A 22737-nucleotide genomic window follows, 5' to 3' on the forward strand; every position below is an offset into this window, starting at 1 on the left:
AGGACTCACCATTCAGCATCTCAGGGGCCATCCAGTAGGGGTTTCCCACTACAGTATAGCGCTTCTTGCGGTCATTCTTGCGCAGGGTACGTTTCTTGGTCGTGGCCTTCTCCACAGGGGGCTTTTTCCTTTCCTCGACTATGAGCCGTGACAGCCCAAAGTCTGCCACCACCACAGTCTTGTCCTGCCAGGACAAGATCTAGGTCAAAACTTGGTGGGGACAATTCTAAGAGAAGCCATTGAGAAAGGAAGAAAAAATGTGTAGCAAAGGAGAGTCACAACCAAAGCTCTCTGGCAGGTGAGGCTCGGCGTTTGTTTTCTAACAGTTTGGTATCGAGCACGGAAGATTCCCCAGACCTGGGGGTATTCACAGCAGAGGCTCTGGAGCCTGGAAGGGTAAGGATTTGGGAACTGAGAGTGGAATTCAGAGGCAAGATAGGGGATTTCTTTTGTTTTGTTTGTTCCCCATCCTGCCTTATTCCCCAAAAGATTTAAGGCCATTGCGAGAACCAAGATAAGGCAGAAAAAGGCAAGGTGGAGGCAGTCAGCGGGGTACTTGGGGGAGATAAACATTTCAAATAGCTATGTGGCAGTCATGTGGAAAAGGGATTAAGATTGTTTGGTGTGGGTCCAGAGGGTGGAGCCAGGGCCAGTTAGTGGACACCCAGAAAGCCAGATGGCAAGTAAAAAAAGAGGAATAACATTGTAACAACCAGAGTTGTCCGGCCAGTGGGAGGAATGCTGGCCCCAACCTGTCACTGTAACCAGCTCTGTGGCTTCAGGCGCCACAGCTCTAAAATGGGGTCTGCCATCAGCTGTTTTACAGGACTGTCATGGGGCAAAACCCAGAAAATCAACAGAGTTCTATATAGTTAAGGAACTTCTCAAGTCCCTTTTAACTAAAGGATTTCAAAGGCTGCTACAGGGAGGAGGTAGAATTGTGTCTGCATGTGTCTGGTAGCCCCCAGAAGACAGAGGAGGGCATTGGAGGCAGCGAGAAAGGCAAGATAGGAGCCTCAGGCAATATCTCTGGTCTAAAGCAAGAGGAGACCATCAATCTCCTTGTGACAAGGAAGCCAGAAGGGTTGGCCCCAGGGAGGCCCAGAGCCATGGGACATACCAACTTGATGAGGCAGTTATGTGAGTTCAGATCCCGGTGGATGATGCACATGGAGTGCAAATAAGCCTGGAAAAGAAGTAGGAGCTGAAGGCCAATGGCCAGTAAAATCGACCAGATGCTGACTCTGGATTTGGGGCCACAGAACCTGCTCTTTTCCTAAGCCGTCCCCACCCAGCTTCAGAACTCAACCTAGACTCCTCCAGGCCCTCTTGCTGTCATTCCCTTGCCCCAACACCATCAGAAAGCCAAAGGCCACCTAGGCTTTTCTCCCCCTGCTGCCATCTTTTGCCCATCCTTTGTTCACTGACCTCAACCTAGTGGCTGCTCTAAGCTCTCACTACTTTCTCCTAAAGTCCCCAACGCTACTGGGCCCTGGCCCTTGCATGTCCCCATTCCCTCTACCCATTTATTTAGATCCAGGCCAGCTGAGGTGAGCACCCTCAGATGCACTGCTCCTGGCCCCCTGACCCCAATCTCTGGCTTCATCTACCCTGGATCCTTCCTGTGGTGTGGCAGGGAAAGAAATGACCTCCTCCTGGTCTGGCTGGCTCTGTATTTGATAGTCTCCTCCTTAGACCTAGCACCCTCCTTCTTTTCTGTCTACACTTTAACCTCTCCCTCTTCCTACCTAAATGTTTCCAAACAGGTCTGTCTGCTATTTTCCCCCTCCAGGCCTCCATCTCTGGCTCGTAACTCTCCGAAGCCACTTCCTTTTCCTTCTCTCCCCTTCCCCAGCAAATGTGGAAGGAGCCACTTCCCCACTCCCCAGCCCCCTGCAGTACTGCTTCCATCCCCTAGGCTCCCGCAGCTGCCCTTACACCCAGGGAGCTCTTCAAGAATCACTGTAGCTCAGTGACCTGCCCATTCCCTCTTCAAAGGTTGCCCACACCTCTCCCAGACTACTTGCCCCCGAGACGCCTGTGTGCCTGCTTTTTCCTTCCAGCCTCCTCAATGTCAGCCCTTCTCAAAGCCATCTTCTTTTCATATGCTGATCCCCACCAACCACATCGGCCTCAGCGGACACCTATCTTAGCTCCTCCCAAATCTGTTTCCCAACCATTAGTGCCATAACCTCTGGTAAATGACACAATTTTTCTAGGGACCTTAAGCCACCCCAATTCCTCCTACCATCTCTGTTCCCTCAGTCACCTGTCTCTCCATTCTGACTCCATCCTGCCGCCTAATCTGTTCCCCCAGCCATACCTTAAATCGGAAACCTGAAGTGTTTCATTAGTCCCCCACCCAGGATCTCTCTGCCAAGTTCCAATTCCACCCCAACCTACTGACCGCACCAGACTCACGTGCAGCTCTGGCCATAAAACTTTCTTGCTTAAAAATATTTTACATGTCTTTTTTGTGTACTACATAAAGTCGACTCTTTAGCTCGAAACACAGGGAGTTAAATGTGGCCCCAGACTAATACTGTCTTCATGGACCAGACGTGAAGAGCAGTGATTAAAATCTAGAACTGACTAGCCCAAGCTCCTAGCTCTGCCCCTTTCTAGCCTCAGCTTCTCACCTGGAAACAGGGCTGTCGTGAGGAGTAAATATGCACATGCATGTTAGCTCCTTGGCTAGTACCTGATATACAGAAAGCACTCAGCAACTGCCACTTATTATTGCTATCGTTGGTATCATTTTTTCCCAGGTAAAACAGACCATTTCCTTCTCTCTTCTGCTGTCATCCCCTCAACCTTGGGGCCTCTCTGCCCAGAGGAACTTTTATCCAATTCTGACCCATACTTTAGCGCTCAACTAGAACACATTTCTCCCTTCTTGGATTTCCTAAGCAGTGAGGTTCTTTGCTTGCTCCAAGGGCTCTGAGCAACTGGACAAGTCTGTGATAGCAAGGGCAGGGCACTTCCTACTAGTCTGCTTCTTCAGTTTGCCTTGCCCGTGTCCTGTTTGTCCTTGAAGATTTGGATTCTTTGAGAGTAGGGCTTTGAGAGAAGAGCCATTTGGAGTCAGTTTCACTGGCACAGAAATAAGCTCAGTACACAGCTACTGAATAATCCCACCCACACAAGCTGCTCAGGACAGGGTTTCTGCCTTCCAATGCCTGCCTGCAATCCTTGTACCTCTCCCAATGCCACCCCCAACCTCCCACCCGACAACCTGATGGTAAAGTTATTGCTAAGACTTACCATTCCAGAGGCAATGCCTTTGGCAAACCTGACCTTCTGCTGCCAGGGGAAGGGGTCCTGCAGGATGGGAGAATGTCCATCAGAGAATGTTTAACCCTGTCCCACTCATGGTCCAAGCCCCATGGATCAACATGACCTGCCACTGAACCCTCCCTGCCTGTGCCTAGTCCCACTCATCATGGCAAAGCAGTGAGTCTCTCTGACCATGGTAGTTCCAGGGCAGTGGTGATATAGAGGTCCCACTGACAACCCACCAGGGCTCTTGGGGACGATCGGGGTGATATACTCACCACACTACGCACAAAGTCCTTCAGTGTGCCCCCCTCAATGTACTCTGTTAAGAGGTTTAGCTTCTTGTCTTTATATAGCACGCCAATGAACTTGAGCACATTGGGGTGGTCCAGGCTGCGCATCACCTTCACCTGGGGTGGGGAAGGCCAAAGAGGGTGGGTGGTTACTTCCCACTATGTCTTCCTCACCCTTTCCCTCCGGGAGGTCAGCCTAACCAGTGCTCCTGGCACCTCCTACCACCTAGCTTATCTGATGGGGAAGAACACCACCACATGGATGGGGAGGCCCCACGGACCTTACCCTTGAGATCCTACCTTTCTAGGAAGTGCACTGGGGCGGGGGCTGTTGGAGTGGCCTGGAGGGCAGCACCTGGACCATGGGTGTACCTAGCTGATTTGATAAAGCAACTTGGGAGAGGTAGTAAAAACTGTGGAACTGCTCAAGGGGAGTCAGTTCTCTAGGATACCCCATTCCAGGCTCCCTTAGGTGTTCAGGTGATGATTATAGTATCTAGTTGTACTAAGTTGGTCTGTTTTCATGTTCATCACTCATGAGCACCTCTGAACCACACCTCGTTTGTTACTCTATCCGTTATACCCAGCTGGTGCTGTCTTTAGTATGTGTTTGTTGAACAAATAATAATGCTGTAATTCAGAGGGGCAGGAGCATTCCTCCAGTGCACTTTTCTGCTTGGCCTTTAAGAAAATGATTCCGAACTAAATTTCCTCTTGAAACCATTATTTAATAAGGTCTTCCCTGTTCCAACAGTGACACCAAACTCCTAACCCCCTGGCACCTTCTTACCTCAGTCAGAAAAGTCTTCTGTGTTTCCTCATCACACCGAATTAATTCCTTCATGACCATCACTTTGCCTGTAGCTTTGTGTGTCACCTACAAGGAGGGCAATTGTTATGGGTGCAGACACCAGAGGAAGTTCCAGGAAACTGAAAATCTATGCAACTGGCCATCCCATCCCCTAGATACCCTGAGCCAGATCAGATGGACAGAGTTCATGTGTAGAATACACGGCACGGGGCACCAGGGGACTCAGAGGAGAGCATACCCTCTTCCCTGGAGAGCTGGACATGCACAGAGGAGAGGCAAGAATCCAGAAAAGGGAAGTGTGGACGGAAGCAGGAGGGGACGCTTTCAAGCCAAGCAGGGGCTCTGGTAATCTGACACAGGAGTGAGTCCCTTAGGTGAACAGAAGTCTGGGGGCAGGAAGGTCAGTGCCACAAACATGCGCCAGGGGGCTGGGTGGGTCAGGGGTGAGCTCTCCAGCCCCAATGCCCCAAAAGCTGAGACACACGGCTTACCTGACCCCCCCTCCCAGCTCTCAGTAGAGGAGGAGGAGAGAAAGAGAGAGAAGTTAGTCCCCAAAACTGTTCATCTGGGAGGCAGGAGCCACTCCTCCATGTGCTCCCTGCAGCATGCCCAGCACTGAGGCCTCTGGGTGCCTAAAAATACCCACTGACTGGAGGCAAGAGGGCCATGGGCACAGCTCATCCCAACCCGAGTCTCGCACCATCACCTGCAGCCAGGAAGGAGGCCTGGTGTCCTGCAGGGTGTCGGGTGAGACCATGTGGTAAGATTTCCCGAAAGAAGGTAAGAGAGGGGTGTTTGTTGAACATGTTTGGGGGCAGAGGAGCAGAGCAGCTGCCACCTATGCTTACCTTGATGGCCTGCCCAAAGAAGCCCTTTCCCAGGACCTCCCCGTGGATCAGGTCACATGGCCGGAAGATTTGCTGGGAGTAGCTGCTGGAACAACGCAGGGATTCTGAGCGGCTGATGTCACGGCTGAACAGTAAAGGCTCCTTTGGGGAGCTGGGGCCAGGGGACTTGGAAATGCTGTTACTGCGCCTGAGGATGAGGAAAGGAAGAGGTAGGGTAGGGTGGTCCTCAGAGACCCACCAGAAAACCCTGGGGGCAGGAACCCCATCCATTCCAGTGTCTATAGTTCAGGTGCTATGATGGGGGGAGGGGGACTCTTACATCAGACAGACATGCCATTTGAGTGCTGCAGACATCAGTTTAAGCATAGTAAAAACACATTCAAAATGGGAACCCTAAGGACTTCTCATCTGGAATGACTGACTAGATGCTACTGGCATATAGTGCTCAACACATGGGATTATTGCAGAGGATGCTGCACCTTGCATGTCTGCTTGATTCAAGGCACTAACTGGGTCAGAGTGATAGCCCACTGGCATCCAAAACATGACTAAGTGGGATTTTAGATATTTTGCTCTCCTTTGTATCTGTCTACATTTCCTGAACTTTAAAATAATAAGCAGGTATAATTTTTGTAGCAATAAAGCCAGTATGTTTACATTTTTAAAAGCAGCCAGAAATAGTTAATGGTTGATAACTGTTACTTTGACTCCCTAAAGAAGGAACAAGATGGCTGAAGTCCACAGCATTATAGGTAGACTACAACCCCACAACTATCTCTCTGGGTACACTCCTATTTCACGTGGGCAACAACCTGCAGCTCCCCAACCCTTGTTCTTCTGCTCTGTTTCCTGCCAAGTGTGCCCACAGAACACACAGGTGTGTGTTCTGCCCCCTCTCCTGCATGACAGCCCTCCAGATATTTGAATAGCTCTCTGGCCACCTCCCCACCCCCTCATCTTCCCTTTTCCAGGCCACACATTCCCAGGCCTTCTGTGCCCTTCTGGTGCCCTGCCTCCACCAGCCCGCTCAGTGAGGAATGACAGGAGCCACTGTAGAGAGGGCCCTATTTCCAACGGATGCCGGCCAAGAGAGCCCTGAGTGATTCATTCTGTCTGGTCAGGAAGGCAGATACAGAACCTGATTCCCAGTGATACTAACAACATTGAGTGCTGAATCTATGATGGCACTGTGCTACTTGGCATCTTTTCCCTCACTGAATCCTTACATAATTGGTGAGACAGTCACTTTTATCTTGCAACTCCACTTCAGAGACACAGAAAGAGGCTAGGAGAGATGAAGTGATTTGTGAAGGGAAGGAGCTCAGCTCAAAGGTGCCACATGGGTGTGTCTGCCTAGGAGAGCCAATGCTCTATGCTCCTGATTTTTCCATCTCCCTACTTGGCAATTTTAGGCTCCCGCCCCACAGACCTAGATATCTTTGAGGTTTCAGTTGTTGATCCCTTAATAAATATAAAACAATTTGTATTTATCTCTTGCTTTATAGTTTTCAATGTCCTTATGTATACTTATTAAACCTATCTGTGCCCCTACTCCAGCCTCCGAGCCCCATGTCCCCACAGGCCATGCTGCCCTTTGGGGTCCAGCATCACTGCCTCCTATCCAGCTCAGGAGTTCAGTGGACAGAGTCTGACCCTCCAGTTTCTAAGAAAACCTGGCAGACAGCTGGGTCAGATCATACACAGGTCTTGGATATGAACTGTGATCTCCATGAGGGGAGCTGGGTCAGCACAATCCTCATAGCCTGTCCCTGGCCAGCTGGTTCCCTTTTCAAAGCCAGCTCTGCCTCATCTGAAGAATAGGGCATGGGACAGCACAGAACCAGGGTATAAGGTGGCACCTCAGGGAGCGTCTCCTTAGCGTTCCTTCCAGATTCTCTTTGGTGTCCAGGGTGCTGAGGGTGTGGGAGTGTCCGGCATTCTTTATGTGGGGAGAGAGGCGTGCATCCAGCCGCAGCTGGTCCAGACGCTGGGAGACGGGATCATGTTCAATCAAGAGCTGAAGCGTCTGGCTCGTCTGGCTAATCGCATCCTCTACCTGTGGCCAAAAGCAGTGTAAGATTGGCTCCCACAGACTGTCCCATGCCAGACTACCCACTGTCAGCCCAGATGATCCAAGTACAGTGTGGCCAATGCTCAACATGGCTAATGGTGGCCTCAAGCTGCCAGTAGCCCCAGAGTGCACTCTGTTTGGCATCCTGTCAGCTTCCTCATCTGTGAGGCCATCCCTGCTGCCTGGGGAAAGGGCCAGACTGACATAAGTCACGAGTGGTCACAGGCACAGTGGCAAGACAAAGAGATGACTAGGGGTGGGGAAAAGTAAAGGCCATAGCTTGGTTTCCCAGAGGTCTGTTCCATGTCCCGCCCCAGTAAGACAGACTGGACACACACTCTACCTCCTCCACTCGGAGTGTGCGGACAGGCGTCCCATTGATCTCCAGGATGCGGTCCCCAGGGTGGATGGCATTGCGGTTGTTGGGACTGATGTGCATCCGGTTGACCCTGGGCCAGACAAAAGTTGAGGCAAGGCGAAGTCATCCTAAAAACATGCCTGACCAACTTCACGTGTGCAAGGAAGGCTCACTAGACTCCAGGCCCCTACTGGCCCTCAAGGCCCAGGCCATTTACAGGAAAAGACCATTTACTCAGTAGCCTAAGCCAGAAACTTGGAAGTCATCCTTGCCATCAGAGTTCCCTCATTGCTCCCGAATCCTCACCATCTTGGAGAATCCTACCGTCTATCACCACAGTTACTAATACTTCTCACCTAGATCTTGCAACAGCCTCCTAATTGGTCTCTACATCTCTAGGCTTGCTCCCCTCCCACCCAACTTCCACATCAGTGATCCTTTTAAAATGCTAACCTGGTCACTTCACTTTGTTGCTTTAATCCCTCAATAGACCTGCTGACTCTTCATAATCCAGGCCCTCCATGACTCAACAACCCCATCTCTGGCTACTGCCAACCACCCAATTACACCAGACACAACCAGACTCCCACCTCTGCCCTTAACATGATTCCCTCTCTCCTTCATTTAATGAGGCTTTAGAGCAGACCTCACCTCTTCCTGACTTCCCCAATCCTAGTACTGCTCACCTATACTGTAAGCACCCAGGGCCTACCACACAGTGAGTGCATGATCATGATTTAGAGGGCTGGCAGCCACAGGTGCCTCGATATTAGTATTGAGATGGACACAGATTCTTTCCTCATCTGGTCTCTGGCCTGGACCTAGGATGTAATCTTAAACTTTTTTCCTCCTTTCTTTGTTCATCCACTCAAATCGATAAAGTAATAACCAATAAACACCTACTATATGCCAGGCTCTGTTCCAGGTCCTGGGAATGCAGTACTGAACAAGACTAAGTTCCAGAAGGAACTTGTGGGGAGGATAGATGATAAACTAATATACGTAATCAAGGCAGATAATTTCAAAGAACTAACATGGTCTGAAACTTGACATATGAAAGGTGAGCAGTTTTGGCATTAAGTATCTGGTGGGAAGCAGCCTGGGCAGACAGAACAGTCAAGTGCCATGCCCAATGCATGGTTACAGCAAGTGAGCTCCAGGAGAAAGATATGAGATGAGGACAAAGAGAGAGCTCTGCAAAAGGCTGGAGTTCTGAGCTCCCTGAGGCCCGCCTATGACTCTATTCAAGAACCCCTACACCAAGGTTCTCAAAATACTTACTCTTTAACTTGTACAGTGGTGGCGTAGTTGGAGCAGGCACTCTCCACAGACACGGAGAAGCCTCGCCTGCCCTCGGTGGTGGCCGGCATGGAAATGTGTGTGACGGAGTAGGGCAGCTGGTCCTGAACAGACTCTGTGGAGAGCCTCTCAAACATGGGCGCCAGCACCACGTCGTTGTGGCACTTCCCACTGGGGAAAGGAGCAGTAAAGAGGCTAAGATCCTGGAGTCCCACCTCGAAGCCCCCAGCAACCACTGTACTACAAGGCTTCCAGCAATAGTACCTATAATCCCACTGTTACCATTCTTGCCATGATCCAGCTGGCTGCTCAGAATGAGCCTGGGTTCTCTGGGGTGGACTGGGACTGGGGATGAGATGGCTTGGGTTCTCTTCATCCTGCCTCTGACTCAGTGAGAGCCCAGTCCCATTCCCCGATCTGGATCTCATCCTGATTTCTTTTGTCAACCAAGGCAGTTGGACTGAGTGAGCTTTAAGGGGCTTTTGCCTTTAATGTTCTGGGATCCTTCTCTGAGAGCACCTTCCCAGCCATTCTCTCCCTCTAGGAGGACTGCAGGGCACTGTTGTTTTTCTCACAGTAGGTAAGGACAGAGGCCAGAGGGCTGTTATCACCTTGCTTACAAGTTATGAAGCCAGTTAAGAGCATTCCTGTGATAGGAATCCAATGCTGAAACCCCAATAGTCTTTCCGCACAACTTATGCTACCCCTATCACTCTCTCTCAGCCACTCTTGTAAGGGAGGATGGACACAGGGCCACCATCTTACCAGTAGAGGGTGGCGTGCTGCACCAGGGCATAAGCATCCCCATCCTCAATGATCACCTTGCAGCTCATACAGGCAAAGCACTCTGGGTGGTACTTGAACTCTCCAGCCACCTGTAAGCAGGTGGGGAGAAAGGTGGTCAGATACAGAAAGTGAGTCCTCACTGCTGCTAAAGTGAGGATAGAGATGGATGGGTGAGTGACCTCCAATCAAGGATCTCCAGACCCTTGTCATAATGTATTTTTGCACTTCCTACCTTAGAGCTACCAGTGGAAGTGTCAGGTTGGTGCCTCACTTTCATTTCCGAGATTGCAAAAAACTGTTTTGATCTCAGCCATGAGAACAATTTCCCAGAACCAATCATTCCCCTTAGACAGGCTCATAGCTTCTCCAACACAGGGCTGGCAAGTCTGTGACTAGGCTTAAAGCCTTTTGTCTAGAGCAGCCCATTTCAGAGTCTGCCAGCCCATTTCAGGCTCCCTTTCTGATTCCTTGAACACAACCTCAGTGTATCCTCCTCTCAAGCTGTAATGGTCTCCCTTACAGCCTTCATCCCATTGCACTGTGTCTCCTCCCTGCCTGTCTACTCACCCACACCCAACACGAGACTGTTAAGTCTTTGAGGGAAGGCTCTTCCCTGGCACTCAAATATACTCAACAAGTATCTGTTAAATAATTTAAAAGAGAGAGGCCCTGTTTGATGGGAAGACCAGAAGATGCATGATCATTGGGAACTAAAAACACTATCAATGGATTCTGATGACCAAAAAGGCGGAGATGGAGGGACTCACTTACCATGACAGGCCCTGTCATCAGCAGAGAACAACCATGGCAGAACTCCCCAAACTTCTCCCGGTAGTCCTTATGGCAGTACAGCTTCCCATCCTTCTCATAGTACCAGTTGGTGACGGACTCCTGGCATTCTGAACACCTGAAAGGCCAGAGAAGAGATACTCTCCTGGATCTTTGGAATCCAGATGTTTCTTGGATCCAGTGTTTCTTAACCTCTCCAAAGAGGTTATGTCATCTTGGGCAAGTTCTTTCACTTCTTGAAGCTCTTTGAGGATCTGTTAAGGGCCAAGAAGCCTCTTCCAGAAAAAAAGCACATATAAGGAAAACGTGCATGTAATTTAGGTGTAGGGTATATGTGTGTCAAAGATCGAAGCCTAATCTTGGCCTCAGTTAAGAACCTCTGGTCTAGAGAGATATCTCAATAAACTAAAAAAGCTCAGTCACCTCCATTCTTCAAAATGTACCCTTCAACAACAACATCACTAACATAGCATTCTTTCCCCAAAAACATTAAGCATAAAGAAACAATCAGGCAAATCCAGAACATGGGTCATCTGATAAGACAACTGGTCTTGACTATTCCAAAAAGTTATTGTCATGGGGAGAAAAAAGGCAGAGAGATTAAAAAGGCCTACAGGCATAGCAACTAAATGCACCACCTAAACTTTGGAATCAATTCAGAATAGAAAAAAAAAAACAGCTATGAGTGACATTTTTGGAACTGAGGGAATCTAGACTACACATTAGATTATATTGCGAAATTACTGTTAATTTTCTTAGATGTGGTAACAATACTTTGGTTATATATAATAATTCTTAGAAGAAACATATTAAAATAATGAAGGGTAAAAGTCAAAATACTTACAACTTAAACAGCTCAGCAAAAATAAATACATTGCACGCACATGTGTGTGTACAGACAGACAAAGAGAAAGTTAACAAGGGATGAATCTAGGTGAAGGGCACATGGGTGTTCTTTAAACTATTCTTTCAACTTTTCTATATATTTGGAAATTTTCAAAATAAAACATTAGGGGCAAAAAACAAAACTCCATTAGAACTGTGCACGATGTACATGTTGGACCCACAGCTCCTTTCTCCTTCAGTCACCTGGTTGTGAAGCTCCACCTTCTCTGTCAGGTCAGGCGTGTGCTCAGGCCATGTCTGCACAGACGAGCTCTTCCTCATTTCTGAGCCTCCCAGCACCCAGACCTAAGAGCTCCCTGGCCTGCTGAGCCCATAATGCATTTTTTTTTTTCTAGTTAGCAGACTATTCTTGTTGTCAAAGCCTCACACCACTCACACTGGCCATATCCTTGCTTCCGAAAGGCAGAATAGAGCTGCCGCTTAGTTTAAATCATGACCCTACCATATACCAGATATGTCATCTTGGGCAAGTTCTTTCATTTCTCTAACCCAGTTTCCTCATTTGTGAAATAGACTACTGTGAAAGTGACATCATATGTGCTAAAGCATACAGAGTTCATATAAAAGACCTAGTACAGTAGGAAATCAGTAAGTGTTAACTATTAAAGATAATAATGGTAGCTCATATTATTAACCACATACTGCCACTAGCTGGGTAGCTTTGGACAACTCTCAGTAGTCTTTTCTAACTGACAAAATGTGACCAACAGCATCCTACTACAAAGAGCCACCATGAAACTAAATCAGTTAATGTATGAGGAAAGCCTTTTGCAAACCGTGAGGGGCAAGGCAAGTGTATTATTATAGTAATTTGCTAGCCACTGAAGATATAAAAGATAGATATACAAGGTCCCCTACTCCACCTTCCAGGAGCTTATAATGGAGTTGGAGAAGAGAATGTCTAAACAAAAGTTAATTTAAACAATGCAAGGTGAGAGACCACAATGACTGCTACTACTTTTAAGTACTGCAGGAGGCAGAGGAGGAATGAGTTGAAGAAGCTGTATAAAAGAATGGAGAAAGCTGTGGAGCTAGGAAGGTCTAGAGAAGCAGGACCCTTGAGAATCCCTCTCTATGGAGTGTCCAATTTCCCTAGGTACTCAACAAATACTGAGGGCTTCTGCTATCAGGCACCCCCATCCTGCAGCATTTTCTACTTATCCTATGGATGGTGAACTTCAGGGTCTTGAAAATTCAGTATGGCATCAAGAGTATGGATATGATAGGAAGTACCTAGAATGGTACAGCAAGAACCATAAATTTTAGGAGGTTGAGGGGAAAACCCTTTCTGGGCATGTAGCTCAAATTCCTCTCTGTAAAAGGTCTGAATTGGGAGAAGAGAAACCTGGGTTCAAGTTCTTAGGAGCTACCTGCTCTTGGACAAGCCTCTTTGCCTCTCTGAGTTCAGTTTCCTTACCTGTAAAATGAGGGGTTTAGACTGTACCCTCGATCTCCTCAATTCTGTTCATATCTACATTTTCCCCTAGATGATCCAAGGTTCAAATCTCTTCACCGCCACTTACTACTTATATGATCTTAGGTCAGCTGTTTCACTTTTCATTTGTGAAATGGCAATATTGCCACCTACTTTCAGGGTAGAATTAAGTGAGGTCCTGAATGGCTGTGAGGTGCCTAGAAGAGGGCCAGCACTAGAAGCAGAGGCTTCCTTCTTCACCAGACTATGAACTCCTTGAAGACAGGAACAGTGTTCCATTTAGTCTTGGTAGACTCAGCATCTAGCAACGGGCCGGGCAGAATAAGTCCTTCGCAAAGGTTTCCAAACTGAAAATGATGGGAATGGCAAGAACCAGAAGTCCTGATGAGAGCACAAGGATTCTGTGGCTCATGGTCACCAGGTCCTGACCTCCTCCTGTCTGCAATAGAGAAAAGCTAGCGCATACATATTTGTACCCAACTGTAGACCTGGGTCCTGTTACACCCTTTCAATGGTATGTGCGCTGCAGGGCACAGGAGCACCGGGACACGTCCTCCTTTCCACTGCCAGTATCCTGCTTTTGTTTGCTCTAAGTGCCCTTGCCAGGCCCAAGAGAAGGAACAGAGAGAGAAACGAGTGCAGGCATGCAGGAGAGAGCCACGCCAACCTGCTGGGAAGAACACCTGGCTGGAGTGCCCCATCACCAATGCACATATCTGTGTCAAGAAATGCCTTTGAAGGGCACGGCCAGCAGCACGGTTGAAAGTCAGTCACCACAGGTGTCTCTGAAGAACGGTAAGGTGAACAGCTGATAGGAGGGCTACGGGTCCCCAAGCTGTGTTGATATAGAACACAACTGGTTCTTAGGCCACTGGAGGCTTTTTTTTTTTTTTAATTACTTTTTTTTTTTTTTTTTTTTTTTGGTGACATCAGTTAACGAAATCCAGTATTTCAATTTAACAGTATGGCGTATATATATTGCATTGTATGTTCCCCTCCCATACTTAAGATTTCTTTCTGTCACCACATATTTGACCACTTTTACCCCATCTATCTCTCTCCTCCCCCCTCTCCCCAGAGAAGTTTGCCATGGGAGACTTTCGGTTCTAGCTTATATATTAACAACAGCTACTATTACTTGCTACTTGAATGCCAACCATATTCTAGGCACTCTGTGAAGTGCCTTACTTATGTACTTACACTATCTCTAATACTGATCACTACAAGGTGGTGGGATTATTTGTTTTATACACTAGAAGACTGTAAAGCAAAGTCAAGTCACTTCTGCAATATTGCCTAATACTTATGGCAGCTAGAATCTGAACCTATGTGTACTTGCTTATAAAGACATTTTCATTGTACTACACCTGAGTAAGGTGGCACATCTGCTAAACTGGGCCTCGAATTCTCGTCTATGAAAATAAGGAGGATGGAGCCCTGAGAACTCAAGTCCTTTTAGTGTTAACACTTTGAGAAGCTTTTCCTTAAGCCCAAGAACTGATAGTTAAATGGCAAGATTCTCTACCTTCATTTAGTCTACAACATTCTGTTCCCCAGCAGTCTCTACCCTTTTAAGAAAAGAATCCAAAACATACTCTGGAAATGTAGGGTGCTACTTAAAAAAAAAAAAAAAAATTCACACCTCACATTTTCAGAGGCCCTAGCCAAAATGTATTCTTCCCAAAGCCAAGAGATTTTTTTTTCCAGCTTTCAACTGTTGAAAGTTTCAAGTGAAAGTCAAATTTTGCCAACTGCAGACCCCAGGGTGTCCAGCTTGGATGCAGTAGAACCCTGAACCCAGGGCCAAGCAAGGCCTCAGTCATGACACTTTTTCTGAGTAGCCAGAGTGAACAAAACTGAAACCCTCAGCCAGGGGATCCCTAGATGCTCACAAGCTTTGAAGACTTCCAAAACTCCTCTTCCAAAGCACTTCAGAGGGTCTGGGCAGCTACAAAGGGCACTGAATCCTGGCAGTCAGTCCAGTGGGCAGCTCAGATCTAAACCGAGGTCTTTTGAGTCAGCAGAGTTTTTAAAAAAGATAATCAGTTGAGATTCTCACAAATAACTCTTTTAAGGTCTATTTTCCTCTCTGCCATTTACTATCTGGGTCACCTAAAACCACTTAGCTTCATGACTCTGGACTTGTTTCCTCATTTGTACACTGGTAATGATAAACTCTCATGGAGTTATGAGAATTCGATTTTATACAAATGCCTAGCATGATGCCTGGCTCTTGGCAGGTGCTTAGTAAGTTTCCATTTCCCTCCTTCTCCTCTTTGAGAACACCAAGCGCGAAAGGAGACAGACCAACCCCTTTTTTGTCTCATGCCCAAGCAATATGGACCTGCTTCTTGGCCCAGAACCAAACAGATTTCTGTAGGTAGAGAAGGTCCTAAAATGAATTATTTATCTAGGTAATTAGAAAACCAATACATTCTAATCAATCCCTATCAACTGGGAAATAGTTACTGTGCCTCTAGGATGTACAAGACCTAACAGGCAAGGTGCTATGCTGGGAGATGCAAACGTGAGATAAGATATAGGCCCAGCCCTCAATCACATGCAAATTCTTCAGGTCAAATGTTTACAGGTAAATTTTCAAACTAATGTAGTAATGGAACCAAACAGTCATTATTACAATGGATTCACCCAGGTTAAAGAACAAGCCCTCCCATGTCCTGGTAAAGGCCTGGCTGACGCCCAGTCTGAAAGTGTCATGGCTAGAGATGGTATGCCAACTCTCCCCAGGACCCAGAGGGGCAGATATAACAAGGGGTGCAAAGACACTGGTTCATCAGAGCCCTGTCTTCTACCGCCAAAGATCCTATTACTACTACTCCTTCATGGAGACCCTGTAGACTGAAATAGGCTGTCAATTTAGCTCTAAATATTATGAAATATACTGTTACACTGCTTTTAAAAATTCACCAAAAACATAACAAGCCTCTGGTCAGCAAGAAATAAGTGTTATCAGGGTGCACTGATTCAATTCCAACCGAAAGCCAAGAAGCCTGTAGTTCCAAGTAATTTGTTCAGTTGTATTAGTTAAGGATAGAGCCTTCATTAATTGGATAAAAAAAGGAAAAGAGGTTGTGTGTCTCCATGGAACCACATGAGTTGTGTAGTAGTTGGGAACCATTCACTTGATTCCAGCCCTTCATTCTTCAGATGAGGAGAAAGAGAGTCTCCCACAGGACCTTAGGCAGCTGCCAAATGTTACTGCTAAGTTGGGCAGGGTTAAGAGTAATTTTTCCCTGTAAACATGGGTTGTTTTAGAATATAAAGATGCGCTTGTTTTCTTCAAGAGACAATGTGTAAACCAAGCCCATTAAATCAGTGTTGGACATTAAAGGAAATGCTATTAAAAAATCCTTTAAAGATGTCAGATAAAAGTCAGTCCTTAATTTACTTCTTTTGTAAATCTGAGGTGTTTTCTTATTGAGAGCACACGTGCAATTGCATCTTAACCCTGATGTGAGTGGCAGTGGCAGAGGAAGACAATGTACTCTGCTAAGCATGGCCTGTTAGGCAGGGGTGTACAGGGCACAGAAATTACATTCTTTATCCTTGCTCCCTCTTCCCTCCCCTTGCCGCTGTCACGCCTGATCATGTCCCCATGGAATCTAGTGCGTCACTTTCCTTGCAACCACAGCCTCAGAACTCCTGTGGACTTTGTACTCCCCCAGACTCCTGGGGTCAAGGACTTAATTTGTTTCACAAAATCTGGCAAGGGTCATGTTCAGGAGCCCCGGAAGTCCAGTCCCTATGCTCTGTAGACAGGAAACTGAGGCCCAGGAAGGGAATAGGGACCTGGTCAGATAGGAGTCCTTCAGGACACCCTATAATGAAGGAGGGGGTTGATGGTGGAAGCAGCTTTTTGACAAGGCAGTGACAGTGGTTACTGATTAGAGCGATACCTGGGAAAGGGTCTAAGTGGTCCCTCCGGTGGGACGGAGCTCAATGTGCCTCCTATCTCTTCAGATGTGGCTTCAGGAATGTGGCCTCCCATTTGAGGGAGAGGAGGTCTGTAGTGAGTCAGTCTGTCAGTACCCCCTGACTTCAGCTGGGCAAGCAGACCTTGGAGTGGTGGGGGTTGTCAGCTTTCCCAAAGCGGTTGAGGGAGAACAAGATGAAGGACAGGAAGACCAGGGCGACACTGGTGGCCTGTCCCTCAAAGGTCCAGGTTGAGAGTTCATTATCTGCTATAACTCCTGAGAAATTTGGTCCTGCCCCCAGATATTAAAAGGGGCACAACATTCCTGGCCCCTAAGGGCACAACCCCTCCCCCAACTGCCTTTCCAGGATTAAGAATAAGAGGCATTAATGAGGTTCTGGCTTAAACTAGTGGCTACTTTAAACACCTAGCATCTCGATTCCACATGGCAAAACCGGCCTTCTAAACTCAAGATCGATTCATATCAGCTCTGCAGATGATATACCAGGCAAACTATGGGGGTCGTTTTTCTGTCCTCTCTCTGCTGGGAGAGGAAAGCAAACCTAGAACGCCCCTGGGAAAGGTGCAACCTTCTGAAGGATGAGAGAAACTCAGGAAGATGGAGAGGCTGGGCAGAAGGACCCCATTTTATCTCTGTTGAAACCAGTTGCCTCATCTGAAAAATGGGGACATAATGTCTTTAGGCTGTTGAGCGATCAAAGGATAAACTGCCTAGCAGGACACCTGGTAGAGTCAGCACTGAGGACCAGTTCCCTTCCCCCTCCCCCAAATCCAGAGGCTTCTCACCACTCTACCAGTCCGGTAATTCCGTGAAACCACATGGTGTTCTGCTTTTCTGCCCTGGGCCTGGCCACCTGACTAGCATCCCAGCAGCGAAGTCTGGGCATCGGGGTGGGTTGGGGAAGCCAGAAGGGAGAAGTGCAGGAGGACCACTAGTGAGGGGGAGGCAGCCCTTGGAACAACAGGCTGCTCCAAAAGAATGAAAACAAGCCCCACCCCAGCCAAGAATGACTCCATTCAAGAGGGACCCTGAGGGCCAGTAACCCCGTGGGGAGTTTCTGTTGGAGGCGGGGTGGGGCAGAGAGCAAAGAAAGGCAGGTTAGAGGTAGTGAGAAAGCTTACACACCTCCCTCCAGAGTAGCACCACAGAAAGAGGCCCGAGAGGTACTCAGGCCTGGCACACTTGGGGGCTGGCTCTGCAGCTCAGGAACATTACAAAGCCAATTGCCCCAGTGTTGGAAGCACTTGCCCAGGCCTTTCCCTAGCAACTGAACTCCCCCGAGAACTCAGAAAGCCCTAGGCCAGAGGCAAATGTCCTTGCCATTAAGAATGCCTACGAGTACCAGGCTGCCCACACCCAGGCCGTGTCAGCTTCCATGCTGTTTGGCAAAACCTGTCCATCCTGCTTGTTGGGACAAATTCCTGGGCAGGCAGCACAGCCTGCAGGTAAGATATGTGAGAGCTGGAAGAACAGCACTCTATCTGTGTTCTTCCCCCAGAAGCAGTAATACAAGAGCAGGCCAGTCAGCAGCATCTTTTGGAGGCTCTTCCAGGTGTGTCTGGGAAGGAAGAAGAGCTGGAGTTCCCCAGGAGCTTTCTTCTAAGCAGATCCCTCACCTCACCTTTCCCAGGACATGGTGGGGAGCCTTTGCCAGGTTGATTCTGTCTGGAAACAGCTTCTACTAGCTTCTAATAGGACCCATGGCCAGAGGACAAGTGAAATCTGAGAAGCAAATTCAGGGAGGCCTCTGCCCTCCCCGAAGGATCAGGGGCCAGAAGAGGAGGTGGGGAGGGGGACTCAGAGCCCAACTCACCGAAAGGGGTCTCTGGAGGTGAAGTAAGCCGAGATGGACAAGTAACTCCCCATCTTCTTCCCACACCAGATAAACAAGCTCAGCTGCAAACCCGTCTGGGAGTGCCTCAGGCTGGCTGCAGACGGCCACCATGACAGGTCTGGGGCTCCCGGTACCTCTGGCTGCAGGCCTGCTGCCCGGCGCTCACCTCTCCCTCCGGAGCAGCCGGAGGGGCATGAGGACTGTGGGCCATTTGCCCCCCAGCAGATTCCCAAAGGGGCTCATGGCTGGAACGGCTCCTCCCCAGTTCTCTGAAGCTCAGGCGGCCCCTTGGGAGTCCGGGAGAACCACCTCTCTGCGGAGGCTACACACACACAGGCATTCTTGGGCAGGGGCCGGTGACTAGCTAAGAAAGAAGCGCTGCTGTCAAGTTAGCCTTCTTCTTCAGTCCCACCCCTGATGAGGGAGGGAGGGAGGAAGAGGAGGGGCTCTTCGCGGAACCGAGGTGTGTGGTTGGAGCAGCTATTAGGAAACAGACCTTGCAGGCAAGGGGTGGAGCTGGGCTGGAGAGAGGCTGTAGGCAGGCACCACAGACAATAACCAGGGTTGGCTGAGCGTCCATCCCTGAGCGCAGGGCAGGAAAGAGCGTGAGCACATCTGCCCCCAAGTGTCTCCAGCCCGAGGAGCTCCCCAAATGGCAGTAACTCTGCTGGGAGGTAAAGAATAGCCCAGGATACCAATTTCAGGCCAAGTCACATCCCCAGAAGTGGGACTTCTATGGCAAGAGAGGCAGGTCTAGAGACCCAGGTCCAGAGACCTGCCCTTTAGGCGCTCTGCTCCATGCAGGTATAAACTTGTTCCTGGCACTAGAGTCCTCATTCATCCCTTCCCTCTGTCTGGCCTGGGGACAGCCCCAAGAGCTGGCCAATGGGGGCTGCCACTCCCCTTCTGGGCAGAGCTACTGCAGATGAGGAAACAAGACCTAGAATGTTAACTAACACTTCGTGCCTCTCTATGTGGCAAGCACTGTATAAGCACTCTCGTATTTCCTTGAGGTGGGAATTAGCTCTACTTTACAAACAGGGAAAGTGAGGTACAGAGAGATTAGGTAACTTACCTAAGGCCAAAAAACTAGTCAGTGGCAGGGCTGGGATTTAAATATAGGCCCATGTGACTCCAGAGCCAGGGATTTCAGTCCTTGAGCTTCATTCTGCCTCTTCCAAGGGAAATATCTCCCTCAAAGCCCTTCTGCAAGGAGAGAACACAGGGACTGGAGCCCAAGTTACCTCTCCCCTCTCTTTCATTTATTTATTCATTCCCAGAATGCCCCCCATTGACCTCAGGGGGCAGGCAGTGGTGCTTCTTCCACTGTGTCCATGGTAACCAGGATTCTCAAACTGAAAAATGGGGGATGGAGAACAAGGCCTAAGTGCCTCTGGGGACGGACGATGGGCCTAGATATCTGGAATGGGAGTCTGTCTGAAAAGCCTAGCTATAGAGCTGCCCAAACCAGAGCCCACCATTGAAAACCCCCTTATCTCATCTGCAGAACTACTGAGGGAAAAAGCAAGGCTGCTAGAGAAGACTGGGGCACGTCCAGACCTCACTGTTTGACTTGAGGGAGTGAGACCAGCTCTCTCCCAGCAGGCACACACTCCTCTCCAGTGAAGCCACCTTTGTCTATGGCAAAGGTGGCGGCTGGGTTACAAAGAACCTTTTTCCATTTCTCTGATTGGGCACAGGGATAACAATAAATATGAAAAGAGAGATTGTGTTTGTACCCTATTATAAGCTACCATTTATTGAGCACTTATGTTCCAGGCCCCATGTTTTGTTCTTTGCATCTATTTTTTAAAAACATTGTTACTGTGTATGTTGTGTGTGTGTGTGTGTGTAGATAAAGTTGACATTTTTCCACTTTTTTAAAAATACAATTTAGTAGCATCAGTAATATTCATAATATTGTCCAATCATTACCATTTCCAAACTTTTTGTCAACAATAATCTATTATAGTTTAAGATGAACCTGTCCTCTGACCCCCTTGGGGCAACTACTCTATCCCTCACACCCTAGTCCAATACCTCACCTGTCACAGTTCTCTTCATCTTAACTATAATTCATGTAGCCAATCCCCAGTGGGTTCCTGCGTGCTGGGGCTGGTGGCCTCAGGATCTGCAGTCTGCGTGGGTCTGGCCAGCACTGGTCCTGCAGTGCCCTTGGGATCACCCTGGGTACAATTTGGCCCTGGATCCTAAGCTCCACAGTTGCAGGCACAAGGCTATACCTGAGGGGTGGGAGGGCCAATAGCAGGCACACCCAGAGGTCCTAGGCCCAGGTAGGGTGCAGTCCCAAGAGGGAGAAACATTTTAAGTGGAGGGAAAAAAAACAAGTCTACAAGTGACCATGAAGGGACATGAATCTTCAATCTTCTGGTGTGGAATCAGATGCTTTATCCATTAGGCCACATGGTCCTGTGATGGACAATTGTGTAAGCCTGTCCAGACCTGCATCTGTTATCTATTATACTTAAATTGTCAATATATGGTGGGTAGATATTATCATTCCCATTTAACAGATGAGGAAACTGAGGTTCTGAAGGGTTATGTCACTAGCCTGAAGACAAATAGCTGATAAGTAGTGAAGCTGGGTTTCAAACTCAGTAAATATGATTCTAGAGCAGGGGTCGGGACACTTTTTCTGTAAAGGGCCAGAGAACAAATCTTTCAGGGTGGCAGGCCTATACAAATACTCCATCACAGCTACTTAACTCCATCACTGCAGCATGAAAGTGACCATGTATAAAATGGAAACACATGGACATGGCTGTGTTCCAATAAAAATTTATTTATGGTCACTGAAATTTGAATTTCATGTAATTTTCATGTGCCATAAAATATTCTTTTGCTCCCTCCACCATTCAAAAATGTAAAAATCACAGATGCACAAAATTAGGAGGTGGAGTTATGGTTTGCTTATCTCTGCTCTAGAGCCAACGCACTCAACCACTCTGTTTACTGCCTCTAATAGTGACAACCAGCTTTTGGCATTTGTGCAGAACTCAGCCACATCTATCAACTGCCACACAGACACCACATTCCAGTCCCAGAGGCAGTGGGGGGTGAGCACTGAAGTGGGTGCTCAGCCTGCACCAAGCACTACTTGCAGCAGCACTTAGACATATGAATGAATTTTAACCCACACTAGTTGGTAGTGCTGAGATTTCCCCCTTTTTAGAGGAAGGAATGGAGATACAGAGAGTTTAAATTGCTTGCCTGAGGTCACCCAGCTGTATTGGTGAAAGGTGAAGCTGGGATTCGAACCTAGGTTGCCTATACTGAGCTCTGTCATTGTTATGCTATAGCCCAGCCTGGGCCCAGAGCCAGATTGTCTGGGTTTGAATGCGACAATGCACTGCACGTAAGCCCTTGGCACACGGTCTGGAACACATTAAGGGTTGATAAATGTTAGCTGCTAATATCATTAAGACTATTGTTACTACCACTATGGACTAACTATGTGGCCTTCAGCAAGCTGCTGCCTCTGTCTGGGCCTTGATTAGTTCTCTAAATAGCTTTCAGCTTCAACATTTTCAGTCCTCTAAGGTTGCAGAGGACCCCCTATTTCCTTGGGTCTCAAGTTGAGTTTAAACTTCTGGAGCTGTCCTGAGGGGATCGGAATCCTGGCCTGGGGGCCACACAAGAGCACAGAGGAGCAGCGTGGAAGGGGGAAACAACTTATAGGACATAGCTCTTTTTCCCCTAGCCACAGAACCAACTATTTCTCACCAAAAATCTATTACGTTCCCTGTAATTCGATCAGGCAAGAAGGGGGCCCCAAATTAAATTTGGAACTAGCAAATTATCTTCTAATTGCATCCTCTGATTTCCATCTGATGAACAGAATACGGATAGAAGAAAATGCAAGCCACAAAGAGACTGGGGCCAGGGAGCCCATGAGCATAACTCCTCTTGACATTTCACACAGCCCTGCTGTTCCAGCGGCGGCGGGTGCAGTGAGTCGATGTCTAGGAATGTGAGCAGGAGGCTGCAGGCATTCTCTGTTCCCCCCACTCCCCTTACAAAGAACTCAGTGGGTGGGTGGGTGTGGGGGGAACTA

At 48.2% G+C, this 22737-nt stretch overlaps 1 protein-coding gene across 5 annotated transcripts in view; it reads right to left on the reverse strand.

Annotated features, from left to right (window-relative positions):
• LIMK2 (LIM domain kinase 2) overlaps positions 1-22737 on the reverse strand; it is a 51458-nt gene that overhangs the window by 5491 nt on the left and 23230 nt on the right. For 3 of the 5 annotated variants that reach the window (XM_016165448.2, XM_036221453.1, XM_036221452.1), the window contains 11 exons: positions 10514-10649; positions 9722-9831; positions 8939-9127; positions 7643-7748; positions 7088-7284; positions 5229-5415; positions 4360-4446; positions 3555-3686; positions 3265-3321; positions 1121-1186; positions 10-184 (listed from right to left, as the gene is read on the reverse strand). In XM_016165448.2, coding sequence (XP_016020934.1) covers positions 10-184; positions 1121-1186; positions 3265-3321; positions 3555-3686; positions 4360-4446; positions 5229-5415; positions 7088-7284; positions 7643-7748; positions 8939-9127; positions 9722-9831; positions 10514-10649 — 1442 coding nt within the window. Of the gene's footprint in view, positions 1-9; positions 185-1120; positions 1187-3264; positions 3322-3554; positions 3687-4359; positions 4447-5228; positions 5416-7087; positions 7285-7642; positions 7749-8938; positions 9128-9721; positions 9832-10513; positions 10650-18641; positions 19691-19737; positions 19869-22737 lie in introns of those variants that run through there. The other 2 variants (XM_016165510.2, XM_016165455.2) reach the window with 2 other exon arrangements.

The sequence above is a fragment of the Rousettus aegyptiacus genome, unplaced genomic scaffold, assembly GCF_014176215.1.
Source record: "Rousettus aegyptiacus isolate mRouAeg1 unplaced genomic scaffold, mRouAeg1.p scaffold_m13_p_5, whole genome shotgun sequence".
Classification (NCBI taxonomy): domain Eukaryota; kingdom Metazoa; phylum Chordata; class Mammalia; order Chiroptera; family Pteropodidae; genus Rousettus; species Rousettus aegyptiacus.